Raw genomic sequence first — 19,325 nt, 5'->3', positions numbered from 1 at the left:
TTAGAAAATACAGTGCAGCAAGAGGGAGCAAGGAAAATCATTCACAGAACCTTTTCAGTTTACTGAAGAAAATGAAATATAAATTTGTCTACAAATAAAAGAGGAAACCTGCTACAACAATGTCAAAATGGTGGACACAGACACACAAAGCCCCAACTTTAAAAAAAAAATGTATAGTAGACTTCCCCAACCTTTCCCGCTTAGTGAACCAGCAGCGTGGGTGTGAGGGGATGGTTCCACACGAGCGACAACAAACATGCACGCATATCTCACACAAGGGGGGATGCATGTGCGAGCTTGCTCCCCACTTCCGTGGCCTGGTTCCAAATGGCTCAAGTGCTGGTAGTGGGCTAGGTTCCAGGGTTTGGGGACTTCTGATATATAGTACTTTGTATGTAGAAAATTGATTTCCCAATTGTACCCACCATTTTGAATCGATGTTCCTCATTATAAGTACCTCGGGAAGAAATACCTGTAACTTGGGTCATTCTTTTTGAAAAGCCAGTTTATTTAATTTGCATATTAAAATAATAGATCAATAATGATTTTTTTTAAAAAAATCCAAAATAACTTAGAGTTGTTTTAGTTCTCTTCTACATTAATGGGCAACCTGCAGGTTGCAAATTTCGTGCACTATCAGCATCCTTTTTGTGATGCCTGTAGCAGGCCTAGAGGGGCCAGGAACAATTTTTACACAATAAAATTATTGTCAGCTCACTATTGTTTGACCATTTTCCCCATGGAATTTGAGGGACAACACAAACTAGTTTCATTTTTGCTTCTTACACCTCATATTAACCTTCCTCCCTCAAAAAAAAAATTACAAACAGGAGGAAGAATATTATCTTCTCCTTACATCATATGGATCCAAGTGGCAAACAAATGCCATCATATTGTAATATTTATCATATTGTAGGAAAACTGATGAGGCTTGGATCTGTCTATCGGGTTAAGCATTTCTGAGTTAAGCCATACTGGTGTTCACACTTTGTGGTAACCAAAAAGCACATGTTTACAAAGTATGATTGCTTCAATAACAGTGTTATGTAACACGAAACCAACCACCCAATAGCATACATACAAAAAAACCTACTGAATCTTTCTACATGATTTTCTCTAAAGGATTACTGGACAGAAGTTATCAAACTGTATCTGGTTTATTTTTAAAAAAAATCTGAAAAATTTTAAGTTCAGTTTTTGCAAATATAGCATGATTACAACTTTATTAATTTATTTTTCTTGTTCATATTTCTGGACTATAGATTGAGTTTGGAAAATAGATAGCTTTGAGTTGACACAGTTTCTTCAGTGTATTTTTAATGGAATAGAACATTGATTTAAAAAGCATCATGAATGTAACACAAGGAATGTAGCACAAGAAGCTAGAACTGACTCTTTATGTTCTTTGCAGATCCAACCCGGATAACATTGGCACCATCAAATATGGACGTGACTGTAGGAGAAAGTATAATTTTACCCTGCCAAGTTCAGCATGACCCACTCCTGGATATAAGTTTCACATGGTATTTTAACAGTGCATTGACTGACTTCAGAAAAGATGCATCCCATTTTGAGAGAGTAGGTGGGGTAAGTTATAATGTAATTGTGTAAATTTACTTTATTATTAGACCTAGAATCGTGAAAAAACAAAACAAAAGCAACCCAATTAAATTCCTCTTTAAATTGTATTCTGTTGTCTATAGGAATAGAAATAGCACTTAAACTTATATGTATACCACTTCATAGTAGTTTATAACCCCCTCTAAACAGTTTACAGAATTAGCATATTGCTCCCAACAATTTGGATATTCATTTTACCTACCTTGGAAGGTTGGAAGTCTGAGTCAATCTAGAGCCCATCAGGATTGAACTCTAGACTGTGAACAGAATTTGCCTGTTAGCCACCATTGCTCCTATAACTAGCATTAAGACTATAGTTTTGTGGTTAAATAAATTATGATAGCATGGAACTTATTTTATACAGGCAGTCCTTCACTTATCACCACATTTGAGCCCAAAATTGCAAAAGGTAATCACATGACCCCAGGACACTGCAACTATTAGGCATATAAACCAATTGCCAAGTATTCAAATTTTAATCACATGACCACAGAGATACTGCAAGAGGCATAAGTGTGAAAAGTGGTCATGTCACTTTTTCAGTGCCTTTGAACAGTCACTAAACAAATGGTTATATCTTCTATTCTGAATAGCTTGATAGGCGTTCTTGAAGTTTTGCTCAATATGGTTACATTTTGGTTACAGCCCCAAATAACTTTCAGGAGAGCTGTGCACATTACCAATGATGTTTCATTTTCAAATAGGCAAACATTTTGTATTTCCATAACTCTAATAGTTTTTTAGCTATCGCCTCTTGTTCCTTTGTTTCAACTTAAAGTACTTTTTATTTCCATGAAGTTTTTAAAATTGCCTTGTGGGTTTTCAAAGTTTGCTGCTTTTAAGTATTACTATTATTTATTGTTTGTTTAGATTTTGGATGGTAAAAGTCTTAGAAATGATGGATTACAAACCATTGACTAATTTCCATACAGTGCAACAGTATAAATTCAGATTATGCTAGGTAACTACCAATATTCCCTGAATTATTAACATTGCAATTATGATTTGAGAAAGACTGATATCAGCTGAAATTGTGCAGATATCAGTAGTATAATGCTGTTGCTTATTTAATTCCACCCAGCCTGTTGACAATTTGTGTTCTATGGGTCACCAACCTGCTCTTCCTGTCACTGTAAACTACCCACAATAGCAGAGATCTAATTTGCCAGCTGAAACTGAATAAAATCACTTCTGCTGCCAAAACTACATAAAACATTGACAGTTTCAGAGCTTTCTTTCTCTGTTTTCATAGCATTCAAGATTGATATACATGAATTGCACTGATTTTAGCGATATGGTGAATTATTAGTATGGGTAGTCCTTGCTTACTGACCATTCAAAGTTACGAACAGTGCTGAAAAAAATTGGTGTGTGACTAATCCTCATAGTTAACAACCGTCTCATCATCTCTACAGTGATGTGTTCAACCAGGTTGCATTTACAATGGTTGCAGCATTCTGCAGAAACGTGATCACCAGTTATGCTCTTCCCAACTCCCCAAGGAAAGTCAGTGGTGAAACAGGGAGAGATAGCAAGTTGTGGTGATTTGATATCTTGCTTAATGATTGCAGATGATTTAATAACCATGGTGTTAAAATAGATTACAAAATCAAATGTAAGGTATCATGTGGTACCTCACTTCACAATCGCAGCATTTAACAACAAGTTTTCTGATCCTTGTCATATGTCAAGAACCACCAGTACTATAGATAACGGTAAAGGTTCCCCTTGCACATATGTGCTACCCTGTTTCCCTGAAAATAAGACCTTCCCGGGTAATAAGCCCAATCGGGCTTTTGAGCACATGTGCTAAAATAAGCCCTCCTCAAAAAATAAGCCCTCCCTGAAAATATTGCAACACATCAGCAGCCATGAGGTGATCACGCTCACTACCTCCTGCACCTCAAAAATAATGACCCCCCAAAAAATAAGGCCAAGCACTTATTTTGGAGGTAGAAAGAAAATAAGACCCTGTCTTATTTTGGGGGGAAACGGTAGTCGTTCCTGACTCTAGGGACAAGTAATGGTAGCTCACTCGTTACACAGTGCTAGAGATTTGAACCGCTAAACTGCTCACCTTTCTGATCGACAAGCTTAGCCACTGAGCCGACTCCAAGCAGGGATCAGAGAGGCTGGTTGGCCACCAGGAGGCGCCTGAGGCATGGAGCAGTGGTGAAAGCCAAAGGGAATGTGCTCCTGACGTCAGGCCTTGGAGAAGTGGGGAGGAGACAAGGGAGTTGGTCCTGGACGCCCAGCAACGGCGGGCAGATAGACGTAGAGAACAACTACGCAGATACAGAAGATAATTTGACTCAGGTGGTTGTAATTAGGCTCCTCCCAAGACAGTATATAAGGAGTGACTTTGTGAGGAGGCTGGTTGCAGGATTCAACTTAATTATCAACGCTGGAGAAGCTGTTATCTGTATCTGTCGCAGTCTGGGTTGCTGTGTGGCTAAGGTTCTTTATCTGTTCCTTCGTGTTTGGGCTTTCAGCCACCAAGATTTATAATCCTGCTAATAAAGTGTTGTGGCATTCCAGCTAAGCTTGTCTCGGCATTTGTTACTGGACGGAGGAGGGGGTCAGAATATATATATGTATGTATGTATGTATGTATGTATGCCTGCGTGTGTGTGTGTGTATGTATGTATGTATGTATATGTGTGTGTGTGTGTGTGTGTGTGTGTGTGTGTATAGTGTCACAACCCCTGTGTATACACACACACACACACACACACACACACAGAGTATATGGTATGGATTTATACATGTATGGATTTTTCTATTTGCATCAAAAATACTCAGGCCTTTAAAAATTATTCTCTTTGACAGTCCCACTACTTAGTTCATATTTTGAATATTTAGAACAAGATTAATTTTACTGAATAGGTCACTGAAAGAGATACTAAATATGGGAGATATATACACCCCATGTTTACACACATACACACTGTATTTTCTGTTTTGAGGATTTTTTTATATTGCCATTTCTTATTTAATGTGAGAATCTATATGCTTTGATTCCAAACACTTCAATTTTTTATATAATAAAAAAGAATGTAGTCTTCATTTATTTATTTATTTGCTTTGCTTCCATAAAGGAATAGCCAATCATATCCATTCAGTTAAGACAAACAAATGCAAAGTCAACAGTTTGGCTGAAGATATTTTATATTGAAGATATAATTTAAGGTTTAAAACATTCAAACTGAATGATGTATATTTCCTGGTGATAAACAGTATGAATATATGAAGTAAATTAAACTGCACATAAGAAAATAAGATTAATCCTAGTGTCCCCTTTAAAAATAAAACAGAACATGAAATATGATTGCAAACTGGAAAACACTTTTTTAAATGAAGTCAATAATTCAAACAATCTGAGAGAACATTTTCATGGACATTATGAAATGAGGAAAGTGGTATCACTTATATAAATCCCTAGTACACAAGCCAAGGTTTGAAAACACAGACAGTCCTCAACTTATTACCATTCATTTAACAATCATTCCTAATTTGAATTTGTCCAGTTCAATATTACCTATATCTGTGTTACAATTTGAGTGTACAATTTATTTTCTCCAATAATCTCCATTTTCAAAAAGCAAAATTTGATTTATTCCAAAAGTTACTAGCAAAATACATATATAAATATAATTGCATTTTAGATGTTAATTGCTCGAGGCAATACTGCCAGACAATACCATTTCCTTTCAGGTTACAGTTATGTTTCTTGCAACAATTCTGCAGCAGAGCAGTTTTATTCTATATTCCAATCAAAGCTCTCTTTCTTGTTTTAAAAGTAAGGGACTATGTGGTAGCATGAATTACCTCAATACTTGGCATGAAAATCAGAAAAAAAGCAGAGGCAATTGTTGTTATTTTAGTTATGATTCTCACTTGAGATTAAAACCATTTTTTTAATTAATTGCTGTTCATCAAGATAACATGAATTGCTTTCCCAGAGTATACCTTGAATTATGAAAAATTAATATATTAATCAACAAGGGATTAAAATGTGATCAGATAATTTCTACTTTTAAAAAATGTAGATATAACAACCTTAATAATGCTAACGTTAATTTTGGTTTAAAACTCAATAGTTTAATGCCAAATGATACTACAGTAGATATTCAAGATTAAGTCCTGGAACTATGATAGTGATGGACCCTATTTTCTCTTTGCAGAAAGTCCTAAATTCATTTCCTGGGATCTCCAGTTTAAATTAATCTTAGGCACTAAAATGCAGAGCCCTAACATGAATGAGAAACATACCAGAAACTTCTAATAAAATTAAAGCTCTTAGGGGACATTTGGACTCTTTTATGCGAATAGTCAATTATCATAACAATATAATAATAACATAATCAGGTGGCAGATCAAATATTATTTTTTTGAAAATAAATGAAGAAGCATTTCCTGAGCTGAAAAGGAGTCATTTCCTCATAACTGAATCTATTTTCATTAACTAGGAGCTAAATCTCCTCAAGGCAAATCATAGATGCTGGAGTATCTTTTTTCTCCTTAGACCTTTGACAGATTGATCAATAGCTTTAATGATCCTTAGAGCAATAAAGGTGGGTTTATGGTTAGTCACTTTGCTGATAAGGTCAGAAGAGAACTGAAATAAAATGTTATCTGCAGTGGGATACTCAAAAGAAGGCAGTGGGAAACCATTTCAGAATTGTTTTCAAGAAAACAAATTATGGAGATAGCTGAAACAGGCAAACAATTTTGAATGCCAAATGTTGGTTCTCAGGTCAGAAGGTATTACAGTCAATAATGATGCCAATATTGAAATGGGAAGGGAAGGGTAGACTGAGGGAGAAACTGAAGCTGACAAAGCAGAAATGAAATGAATAGGAATGGGATGCATTAAATCGGATGGTTACTATGAAGGATATGAGATCTTGTTAAGGTATGGAATAGCAGTCATAAAATTGACATTGCTAAGTAAGTTTTTCTCCATAGTTCATAAGTAACAGAATCATATTTCTAAAATTGGTGGGTAATTCATTTAGAAGTGTTGTACAATTGTATGCTATGATTATAGATGTAGTGGTTAAAGGCTGAATAATTCTGTGACAGATTGCAGGAGGTAATCTAGAAGTGTAACACATCCACCGCTCACTGCTAATTGCTTATTACAATAAAAAGTTGGAGAAAGATGAATTTCAAATTATAGGACAATTTCAATCATAGAAATATAAAGACTGGGGAGTATAACACTCTGGAGTACCACATTTCCAGGAGATCTCCAACCTGGAAATAAGGAGCAATTCTCTGCCAGTAAGAACAATTAGTCAGTGGAACAGCTTATTTCCTGACATTATGGCTATTCCATCATTGGAGGTTGATATTAGACAACCATTTATGAAGGATGTGTATAAAGCCGTGATGGCGAACCTATGGCATGTGTGGCATGAGCCCTCTACGGGCACTTGAGCCGTCAGCCCACCTCACGTATATCGCGCATGCGTATGTGCCGCCTCCTGGCCAGCTGATTTTTGGGTCTCTGCTGTGCATGTGGGGGGGTGTGGTTAATGCAGGAGATGTGCATACATGCATGGGAGCGCATCCTCTGCAGCCTGTTTTTGGTCCCAGGAGGCTGCAGGGAGGACTACTAGGCCCAAAATGGTGCAGGGGTGTGACACGCACATGCGCACCAGGAGCACTGAGGGTCATGTGCACATAGGCAGTGGGAGCGGAGCTTTTGGCATGTCATGACAAAAAGGTTATCCATCACTGGTATAAGGACTCCTGCCTTGAGCAGGAGTTGGATTAGAAGATCTCCAAGTTTCCTCAGATCTATGATTCTGCGATTCTATGATATATAATTTAATCATAAGATCATAGGAAGGAATAGATTTAGTACATTTAACTTTGTATGAAAGAGACCTGAGCAGTGACGTGCAGTCAGGGGAGGCAGGGGAAGCACAGCCTCACCACTCCCATCATGAAAATGAAAAAAAAATGTGAAAGGAAAAAGGCGAGAGCTGAGGTCAGGCTGAGCTAGTTGCTGCCTCACCATGGATGACTTTGCTTAACTGTTTAAAAAAGCCTCTAAAAAGCGCCCTCTACTATGAGGCTGGAGAACAGTGTGCCTCATCTAGTCTGACTTTAGGAGTTTTATGATTACTCGAGCAGAGTTAAGCAAGGGTTAAAAGCCTAAAAATTCCTGACATAGGTGAGGCACGCCATTCTCCTGCCTCATAGTAGAGGGCGCTCATTTGGGCGGGGCTTCTTCAGAGGACCCTAGGCAAGAGCAGAGTTGAAATCTTCTCTGAAACAGCTGGAAAAGGTACATGTGGGTTGGAGGGAGGTGGAGGAATTCAAACTTCATCCTCCTGGTGTGGGCCTTTGGGCAAAGGCTGGAGGGAAGAACCCTGGCTCGCTTGTGCTCTCCCTCCCCAAGTGTAGTTTGATTGCAGGCAGAGCCACGTTGCCTTTTCAAACTTGTAATCAGTGAAGCTGAGCTGGATCCTTCCGGGGCTGGGGGAAAATATGTGTGCTCCACCAGTATGGCTCTTTGACTGGCTTCCCCCCTCCTCCTGTGGTCTTCTCGCTGGTGCTCTCCCTCCAATCCACCTTTTCTGTGTGTGTGTGTGTGTGTTTGTGTGTTTGTGTGTTTGTGAGTGAGGGAAGGGGGTAGAAGACATAGTCCAAAACAACATCTGTGTGTGTGTTTGAGAGAGGGAGGAGAGAGGGAGAGAGGGGAAGGGAGAAGAAAAAGAAAGAAGGAAACTTGTTTTGCAAAAGAGAAAAACAAATGCTGTTGCTTTAAATTGGAACTGAGCATGCCTGGTTGTGGAATTCTGGGAGTTGAAGTCCACAAGTTTAAAAAAATTTGAAACCCACCAGTATGTCAGTGCCTCACCAGCCATAAACCTCACCGCACGTCACTGGACCTGAGAAACAATGGGAAGAAATGAGAGATATTGGGGGTTTTTTAGGGTAAGAAAAAAAATCCCAAAATTTGAAAGAAAGAAAAAAGTCACTTTTGAAACAACCTGTCATGGGATCCAGAGAAAGACAGGATGAAAGCCTTACACATCCTTAAAAAATGTAAAACAGCTAAACATAGGTGTGGTGAGAACCTAGAATAAAATCTTATACAGACTTCATAGATCATGCCAAAATAAAGTATGAATGGTAATTAGAGATAGAAAATAAAAATGGAATTCATGTAGTTAGCATCTTTTTACTTATTTTGGCTGGCTTCTATTTTTGTTAGTTATTCTGCTGTGATGCAGTTCCCTCAAAGCAAAATAGGAATTGAAAGTACTTGCATTCCTCTCCATGACTGTCCCCCTATGTTTTTTTGCTTTTTTTTGCTTTTTTAGAATTGGGTATATCCTTTCCCCTTTCTTTCTTTCTTTTATTACTGATAGAGTGGGGAAACATTTTTTGATTGGTTTTAGCTTCAGTGCTTTAGTCTTCTTTCTGCAGATGTTAGTCATTTTGCTGGTATAATACCTTGGTGATTATACCTGTCTTCCATTCCCTATACACATCCCCTTTTGTTCTTAATTCAATTGAAAGTTCCCAGAATATCCACAGGAGCTTCCTAAGGTATCTCTTCCATCTTTTCTCTCATTAGAAACAGAAGCTTCAAATTATCTTTGGTATCTTGTTTTGGAGCATTTGGAGCTGAGTATTTCTTTCCACGCAAAGCCAGCTGGTGATTCTCTAAAACTGTTGAAATGAGCTTTCTCAATCTAAGGTGCAAGTATGACTGTGCTGCAGTTTCTCCAATTTTCCCCTTTAAAAAAATAGTACAGATTTTAGGAAAAGATACGAAACAACTTTTTTAACCTTTAAAATCAGAAGTACTACATTGTCGTACTGCTTATCACTGTATTACTTTCCGCTTCAGTTCTCAGCTTTCTACTCCACTCTCTATCTGAGAAAAAAATGTTTTGCAACTGATCAATTATATTGCAATAGAAGCTAATTGTAAACCATTTTTTATTCCTCCCAACAGAGTGCATCTGGAGACTTAATGATTAGGAATATTCAGCTGAAACACAGTGGAAAATATGTGTGTACAGTGAAGACTGAAGTGGATAGTGTATCATCTGCAGCAGATCTTATAGTACGAGGTATCTTTTTTTAAGGAATACCATTTGGAGGTATTATATCTCATTTCTTCAAGTAGAGCATGAGAATGAGTCTCTCTTAATCACAGTATATTTTACAAACGTGTACCACTTTGTATGTATTTGTGTGAATGAAGGCAAGCAATTACAATTTGTTTTAGTGGAAATGCCAGTTTATTTTATTTATTTGTGTCCTGCCTTCATTATTTTTACAAGTAACTCCAGGCAAACATATCCAGCACTTCTTCCTCCTCCTTCCCCCCTCCCCCCAACAACAACAACCCTGTGAGTGAGCTGAACTAATAGAACGTAACTAGCCCAAAGTCACCCAGCTGGTTTTCATGCCTGAGGCAGGACTTGGACTCACTCCTGCTTTCTAACCTGGCCTTAACCATTAGATTTTAGATTTAGATTTTATTAACATTTGTAGGCCGCCCTTTTCCCTGAGGGGACTCAGGGCGGCTCACATAAAATCAGGGAGGGAGAACACAAACAATGACATAGACACATATAATAAAAGTAATAAGCAACATACATTCATCATTCGGGAGGGGCAACTATCCTTGTCCCCAGGCCTGACGGGCTAGCCAGTTCTTAAGGGCTGTGCGGAAGGCCTGGACGGTAGAGAGGGTACGAATCTCCACGGGGAGCTCGTTCCAAAGGGTCGGGGCTACTACTGAGAAGGCCCTCCTCCTTGTAGTTGCCAGCCGGCACTGGCTGGCCGATGGAATACGGAGGAGGCCCAATCTATGTGATCTTATTGGTCGCAGGGAGGTAATTGGCAGGAGGCGGTCTCTCAAGTACCCAGATCCACTACCATGCAGGGCTTTATGGGTGACTAATAGCACCTTGAAGCGCATCCGGAGATCGACAGGTAGCCAGCGCAGCTCGCGGAGGATAGGTGTTATGTGGGTGAACCGAGGTGCACCCACAATCGCTCGTGCGGCCGCGTTCTGTACTAGCTGAAGTCGCCGGATGCTCTTCAAGGGCAGCCCCATGTAGAGCACATTGCAGTATTCCAGCCTAGAGGTCACAAGGGCCCGAGTGACTGTTGTGAGCGCCTCCCGATTCAGGTAGGGTCGCAACTGGCGCACCAGGCGAACCTGGGCGAATGCCCCCCTGGTCACAGCCGTCAGGTGGTGGTCAAACGATAGCTGTGGGTCCAGGAGGACTCCCAAGTTGCGAACCCTCTCTGAGGGGTATAAAATTTGACCCCCCAGCCTGAGTGATGGAATATTGATCGAATCTTTGGGAGGGAAACACAACAGCCACTCGGTCTTTTCTGGGTTGAGCACAAGCTTGTTAACCCTCATCCAGTCCATAACGGCCTCAAGGCCTCGGCTCATCACGTCTGCCGCTTCATTGAGTTGGCACGGGGCGGACAGATACAACTGGGTATCGTCCGCATATTGATGGTATCTGATCCCGTGCCTGCGGATGATCTCTCCCAGCGGTTTCATGTAGATGTTGAATAGTAGGGGGGATAAGACCGAGCCCTGAGGCACCCCATATGTTAGGGGCCTAGGGGACGATCTCTGCCCCCCCACTAACACCGACTGCGACCTGTCCGAGAGGTAGGAGGAGAACCACCGCAACACGGTGCCTCCCACTCCCACCTCCCGCAGTCGTCGCAGAAGGATACCATGGTCGATGGTATCGAAAGCCGCTGAGAGGTCAAGGAGGACCAGGATGGAGGAATGTCCTCCATCTCTGGCTCTCCAGAGATCATCGGTCAATGCGACCAAAGCGGTTTCTGTGCTGTAACCGGGTCTGAAGCCTGACTGGAAGGGGTCGAGATAGTTTGCTTCCTTCAAGGACCGTTGGAGCTGGAAGGCCACCACCTTCTCAACAACCTTCCCAAGGAAGGGAAGGTTGGAGACTGGGCGATAGTTATTAAGAACAGCTTGATCCAGAGATGGCTTCTTTAGGAGGGGTCTCACCACCGCCGCTTTCAGTGCGGCGGGGAAGTTCCCCTCCCAAAGAGAGGCGGTAACAACCGCCTGGATCCAGCCTCGTGTCACCTCACTGCTGTTAGTAACCAGCCATGAGGGACACGGGTCCAGTACGCAGGTGGAGGCACTTACAGCCCTCATGGCCTTGTCCACATCCCCAGGGGTAACATCCTGAAACTCAACCCAGAGATGTTCTACTTGATCCTCCTGTGCCTCGGCTGGAACTGCGGGGATGGAGTCCAAGTCCGACCGAAACCGAGCAATTTTGTCCGCTAAGAATTGGGCATAGTCCTCAGCTCTGCCCTGCAAGGGTTCCCCCGCTTCCCTTTTATTCAATAGGGAGCGGGTTATCTTAAACAGGGCGGCTGGGCGGGACTCAGCGGACGCAACCAAGGTGGCTATGTGAGATCTTTTCGCTGCCCTAAGTGCCCTGGTGTATTCCTTGGTGCAGGTGGTTACCATTGCTCGGTTCGATTCGGACTTATCGGACCTCCATCGGTGCTCTAGGCATCTCCTCCAGCGCTTCATCTCCCGGAGTTCCTCGGTGAACCAAGGAGGTCTCCGGGATCCGCCGCCTCGGAGGGGCCGTAGTGGCGCAATCCGGTCGAGGGCCTCCGATGCTGCCGAGTGCCAAGCAGCAACCAGAGTCTCTACCGGACTGTGGGCGAAAGTATCAGGAATGACCCCAAGCTCTGTCTGGAACCTTAACGGTTCCATAAGTCGCCTGGGGCGGAACCACCTGGTCGGTTCCTCCTCCCTACAGTGGGGGTTTGGTCTCCGGAAGTCGAGCCTCAGTAGGCAGTGGTCTGACCACGACAGGGGTATGATGTCGTTACCCCTCAGACCAAGATCACAAATCCACTGCTCCGAGAGGAATACGAGGTCGAGCATGTGACCCGCCGAATGGGTTGGGCCCCGAATTACTTGGGTCAAGCCCATGGCTGTCATGGAAGCCATGAACTCCTGCGCCCCATCAGAGTTTTCACCGAGCAACGGCAAATTAAAGTCCCCCAGGACCATCAACCTAGGGAACTCAATTGCCAGCTCGGCTACCGACTCGAGGAGCGAGGGGAGGGCTGCTGCAACGCTGTTGGGAGGCAGGTACGTTAACAGCAGACCCACTTGACCCTTGAGGTCCAACTTTATCAGCAGAGACTCACACCCGACAAGCTCCGGAGCAGGGACCCTACGAGGAACTAACGACTCCTGGATAACAATGGCCACACCCCCACCCCTTCCCTGGGCTCTCGGCTGGTGTAGCCTCTGAAATCCTTCTGGGCACAGCTCTACAAGGGGGACTCCTCCCTCTGGGCCCAGCCAGGTTTCAGTAATACATGCCAGGTCTGCCCTCTCGTCTAAAATTAAGTCCCGGATGAGAGGAGCTTTGTGTACCACAGACCTGGCATTTAGCGACAACAGCCTGAGTCCAGGGTCCTGATTACTTGCGCCATCTGGTCTCGGAGTGGGACTCATAGGGCCGGAAGGAGGGATCTCTGTAATGTAGCGAACCCTCCTTCCCCGGTAATGGCCTGCCCTAAAGTCCCCGCCGTATCTGCCCCTCCCTGTTACGACCGTAATACCCCGACCCTCTCCCGTGTCTCTGGTCCCCTCAACCACCCCCATGGCCCCCGCATCTCCCGGCAGGTCCTCCGAATCACACATACTCATGCACTCCCCCTAGCAGTCCCCACGTAAGAATTAAAACACAGAAAATTACAACAATATAATAATAAAAAGTGGGACATTCATTCATCTCATACGTATCTCATGCATATCCCATACAAAGAGAGAAGAGAAAGGTGAAAGAAAAGAAAGAAACTAAAATAGTAGCGCAGTTGATTAAAATTTAAGGTGCGAGTTCAGATGGCAAAATTGGCTCTTAATGTTCGGAGTTAAAGTGGCTAGGGACCAGTTATAGTTCAGATGGAATATACGGGGGAGTGTCTTGTTGCCCCTCTCTTCTTTTGCAAATTTGTTGGTCAAAAGGTCCTGCGGGGGTTCAGTGCGAACACACAATACTGCCGTCGTCTGTCCACCCGCAGCCCAGGTCCAAAATTTCCTTCTGGGGGTAAAACCAGTATAATAGTGATGGTAACAGTCAGGGCTAAGAAAGACAGGATCACAGGCCCTAAATATATGGGTGAGGGAAGTCAGACAGTCAAAGTCCAGAGTGGCAGGAAACCAATGTTGGTAAAAAAGGTAGCGTTGAAACCAATGTTGATGGAAAAGGCAGCGTTGGAAAAGATGGTAAAGATGGTATAGATGGTATTGGGATAGAAGCTCCAAAGGGGCTAAGATGGAGTCTCTTAACAACAACGGGCGGCAATGATCGTACCAACCAGGACTAGATCGTGAGTCCAATGTCCAATGTCCAGTAGCCGTGAGTAAGGAACCATATGGTAAAGTCCCGTATAAGTAAGAGCGAACTGAAGGCCAGGGAGAAAAGGAGAGGCCGTGCTGTAAAAAAGGCCTAGGGGGTAGATTGAGGGGTTGTGGTAATGGCCGCAAGGCCAGCTGCCAGGTCTTATACCGCCCCATATCAAACCAACTACCCCTCTATAAAGTCAGCAACAGAGTCTAAAGAGATTCCAAGGAAAACAGGGCCAAACCATTAGCCCAAACTGCTTCTCTGACAAGTTCTCCTTAATAGTGAATTAAATACATTAATGAATTCTAAAAAAATTAATTTAATTATAGGTACTTATATATTTTAAATGTCTTTCTACAGATAAAGCAGCACTTATTGGTTCTGTAGGACTGAAGTCTTGCTATTAAAAATTTGCCTTGAACTAGTGCTCACAATCCATATTCATTCCACTGTTCCCAGCTACATAAATAATACTTACAGGCATTCTTTGATAGATAGGGAAATTACAATTAAATACAAGATTGGTGAATAGGCTGCTTTCCAGCTGGCACATTAGCATTTTATACTAGTGCAAATCCATTATAGGTTACCACATAATATTTTACATTCAACATTATTTTGTATGACTTGGTACTGCTTACATTTCTTAATATAATTTCCCCAAACCATAAGAGCATTTGTGATTATTGAAGTGACTATTGCATTTATAAAACTATTGGGCATCTTCAGAAATGACCTGTATGAAAAGCCAGTCATCTTCACATTTGATACGCCTTGCTTTCTTACAGACACAGTGCTTTGTGTTTAGGTAAGAATAGTATTTTCCCCATCAAACTGCCTGCATGTGTGAATTAATTTTGCAAGCTTTCTTATTTAAACATGAGTGTTCAGAATCAAGCAGTATTTGAAAATATAGGCTCCATTCCCAACCTTAGGCTGATAATGGCATTATCATTACAATAATTTGTAGTCTGTTTTCCAGTATAGACAATAAAATATTTTTAAAAGTTTCAAAATACAAATATAAAGTGATCCCTCCCTATTTATAGTGCTGATAACCCCGTGTTGCCTGGGTATTTATTTATAGGGGGGAAATATCCAAACCAAACATAATTTTTAATGTTGGATTTTCCCCCTTACCACAGAGAGCCCTTTGTGGAGTACTGTGAAGTCATTTCCATAGCAACTCTACTGTGCTGTACAATAGAATCCATTTTAAGGCACAGCATGCTGTATTGTAACAGAACACACACTGCAAAGGATGTTATGGGTGTCTTACCCCCACAGTATTTGTTTCCAGAGAGTAAGTCATCTGTGTACCAAGTTGGTTGAAATTGCTCAAGGCATTCCAGAGTTATGCTGGAAAACACACACACACACACACACACACACACACACACACACACAGAGCCATTTAGTGTGTGTATATATATGGTTCGATTCCCAGCAAGGGTGTGGCTAGCTGATGAGAGCTAAATAGCTTGAAATAGATCTATACTAGTCTCCCTTTATTTATTTATCAGCACAAATATAACATATAAATATAACATATATATATTATTTATCAGCACAAATAAACACACACACACACACACACACACACACACACACACACACACACACACACATATATATATATATATATATATATATATATATATACACACACACATACTAAGAAGAACATGAGTTGGAGAATGTGTTAAATATGAACTTTCCAACAATAGAAAATTATTGTTTTTAGTGGGCCTTTAATTTGCTCTGCTCTTCTCCCAAAGACGCTCCTCTCCTAGAAGAAAAGTCAAATCCCTAGTGCTGTATTGCTGTCCATGGTGCTGATATTGTGTTAAGCTTCACAGCAAAACTGCTTTAGATAGCAACTTGTCAGACCCAAAACATTGACTGATTCAGGACAGGATATTAAAGACTAAATTAAAAGGCACAATTTAAAGGTAGAGAAATCTATTGTCCTTTTATTGAATTCCTATTTTACAGCTTCCTTTTATTACTATAAAATAACAAATCAACGGTTTGGTTGAACGTACAACTATCTTTTTTTTTACTTTCTATATTGATTTATTCTTATTTACCGTGATGGAAAAATAAAAATCATTTGGTATTATGTGGTAATGATTTTTAACTTGCAAGATCACAACCTACTTTAAAATGTGCTATCTTATTGCATTAGGTTCACCTGGACCTCCAGAGCATGTAAAAGTGGATGAAATAACAGCCACAGCAGCTCAGATTTCTTGGTATGAAGGCTTAGATAATCACAGTCCAATCACTGGCTACACTGTTCAAGCCAGAACACCATTTTCAGTGGGTTGGCAAAGAGCCAGAACAGGTAAAGTTTATAGCTATCCTTAGAAATTTTATAACTTTTTTTTTTGGGGGGGGGGGAGAAGAGAAATTCATAATTTCTTCCAAAATGTTTTATGACAGTTCCTGATGTCATTGATGGGAGAACATTCATGGCTACTGCAGTAGATTTAAACCCTTGGGTTGAATACGAATTCCGTGTAGTTGCCAGCAACAAAATTGGAGGTGGAGAACCTAGTTTACCCTCAGAAAAAGTAAGAACTGAAGAGGCAGGTTAGTGGGTCTCTTTGTTTGCTTGTTTTATTTGATAATTTCAGCCTAGCAAAATGGGTCTTATTGCTTGCAACCCTTGTAATATATTTTCCCACCTCACTGCCCGACCTGGCTCAAGAGATGGGAGGATAATGTGTCATTCAGCATCTATCAAATATTTAATATTTTGACAGTGTATGCAATTATATTCATTTAAACAATCAAAAAAGAAGATTGAATAATGTAGTGTTGCTATGCTACTGAGATTCAGTCAACTCAAGAGTCAACTATCCTTTAAATAAAAAAAATCCTTCTACAAGAGAATCTTTTTAGCACAGCTTTCTGCTGGCAAAGTTAATGCATTGTTTTTGGCACCAATGAACACCTTTAGATGAGGTGTAACAAATGTATCTTAAACCCTCAAGGTAAGGGGAAACTAATTTCAGTCAGCAAGGGTGGGAGATTACTAGACAGGTCACTAAGTATTAGTCTTGTTTGATGTTTAGCTCTGGAATATTAAAAGTGGAGAGAAAAAAACCTACCTGGGAACAATAAAAATATTCTATATTGCAGTTCTTTTTATAAAGTTTAGAAAAATAAAATTAATGTAGATACAAGATCATAGCTTAGCTCACAATAGTTTTTTTAAAAAACCTATTTTACAATTTTCGAAGTGTAAGGACATAAAGTAAATTTGTGTGATTATGGAACAGAAGTGTTATACAGGGATTTATTGCATAAGAATAAGATTTTCTTTAGAATTTTTTATATTAACACTGGCAGTGCCTATACTGCTTGTGTGTCTTACACAGTCTGTTTTGTCATATATGTGTGTACATATATTCTCTCTCTACTTTTCAGGCTAGCATAATAATGTAGGTAGTCCTTGACTTACAACCTCAGTTGGAACCAGATATGTCATTACGATCATAAGTCGAGACACTCACATAACCAGCATTGATTTTGTAAACAACATTTACAACATTTTTTGCAGCAGTCATTAAGTGGTTATTAAGTGGATGCCACAGTTGTAAATGTAAGTGCATTCTTCCAAATGTGTAGTTTTCTTGCTGGAAACTGACGAAAAAGTCATCAAATTGCACAGTCACGTGACCACAGAATACTGTAATCGGGCATAAAGACAAGGGAATTCCAAATTGCTTGAAATGCATATATGTCACTGCATTTCAAGGGTTGTTTCTGTGACATAACTTTTGACAGTGCCAGAAATTCTTTACAAACTGTAAAGCATAAGGGCCAGGGCCATCATAATTTTGGTCATTAAATGACTGGTCATATGTGAAGGACTACCTGTACTCCCAATGCATGAGTGTTTTTTTTCCAGCTGCTTCATAAAGGAGAGGAACTAAACCCCACTACATTGATATAACCACTAATCAAAATGAGCCACTAAGGAAATACTAGAAAAAGTGCTTTTAATCCCCAACTCCTGTAAGCAGAGAAACAATATACCATTATGATACTGAATATTGCTCAAAGGTTCAGAAGTAGATGATTGTCCAGCTGCCTCACCCCAGACCTTAACAAGGTTATCATCATACGATAACATATAATGTTGCTTTTCTTCTTCACAGTTCCAGAAGTGCCACCATCTGAAGTAAGTGGAGGTGGAGGCAGCAGGTCTGAATTGGTCATAACATGGGATGTAAGTAGTCCTCCTCCTCCTCCCCCCTAATTCATAATTAACTAACAGGTACCCATCCATACCAACCTATTTAACTATGAATGCGAGTAACTGACAAATACATATCATATCCTAGACTTGTTATGTACATATTCCGTTTCTTTTTTTAAACATTTGATATTTTACTGTGGTACAATTTTTATGTACTTATTTACATAGTTAATGTAACATTCCATAGTTTTATCCATGGTTTTATCCATATTTGTATAGGAGGACCAACTGGAGAATCCTGGGTCCATTTTCCTTAGCCCCACTGGCCATAGACAGCTACCCAAACATACACACAGTTGTTTTGCTAATATCATAATCAGAGAAAGAAGGAAAAATGGTACCTCCAACCATAATCTTTCCATTTGCAAAGCTCCTGAAAGCAAAAGATAGCATAAGCAACTGGAGGTTATTCTAGAGTAATGAGAAAAACCATGTGGGAATGCCCTCCATTAAACTGAATAACTCACTCATACGCCCATCCATACTTTGAATTATGCTCCACCTTTCTACCATATGAATAACTCCATAGCCTTTTTACAGTTAAAGCTTATTGCAATGCTACTCTGGTAGCATTAGGCAATAGAACTTAGGCTTCAGTTTTATTTCACTAGTTACAACCTTCATCTTACTCTCCTTTTTTCATTTTTTTATAATTTTGTAATTACAGTTATGTAATTTCTTTTCATATCCAACAGTGTCTTGGGTCTTTCACATTATTTTTATTATTTTATCAGGTTTTCTGGGAATGAAATAGATGTTATTCATCTTCCTTTTAATACATATGAATTTATTACATAGCAGTAATTAAATATCTATTTGGTTTAATATTAGTATTTCGTCTTCCTACTTTATGTTAAAGAAAGGCCTAATCTGTTTTATATTCTGTATAGCACCCAGTTAACTACTGGTGGTTAATAACTGGTTGACAATGATCACTAGATAGGCTTATGCAGTATATCTTGTACTTGCATTTTGACCTTCATTGAAAAGGCATGCAACATTTAATTTCAGGTTTTAAT

At 40.4% G+C, this 19,325-nt stretch overlaps 1 protein-coding gene across 1 annotated transcript in view; it reads left to right on the top strand.

The window, feature by feature from the left end:
* The window catches only part of LOC106539210 (contactin-3), a 189,133-nt gene that overhangs the window by 154,945 nt on the left and 14,863 nt on the right, over positions 1-19,325 (top strand). The window contains exons 11-15 of the mRNA XM_087708890.1: positions 1,412-1,587; positions 9,602-9,719; positions 16,225-16,383; positions 16,482-16,631; positions 18,206-18,276. Of these exons, the coding sequence (XP_087565016.1) occupies positions 1,412-1,587; positions 9,602-9,719; positions 16,225-16,383; positions 16,482-16,631; positions 18,206-18,276 (674 nt within the window). The remainder of the gene's footprint in view (positions 1-1,411; positions 1,588-9,601; positions 9,720-16,224; positions 16,384-16,481; positions 16,632-18,205; positions 18,277-19,325) is intronic.

This window comes from Thamnophis sirtalis, unplaced genomic scaffold (assembly GCF_051295495.1).
Source record: "Thamnophis sirtalis isolate CommonGarterSnake01/CBP01778 unplaced genomic scaffold, rThaSir2_p1.2 scaffold_3, whole genome shotgun sequence".
Classification (NCBI taxonomy): Eukaryota; Metazoa; Chordata; class Lepidosauria; order Squamata; family Natricidae; genus Thamnophis; species Thamnophis sirtalis.
The sequence above is the reverse complement of the archived record's forward strand: the minus strand, read 5'-3'. Positions and strand labels throughout refer to the sequence as shown.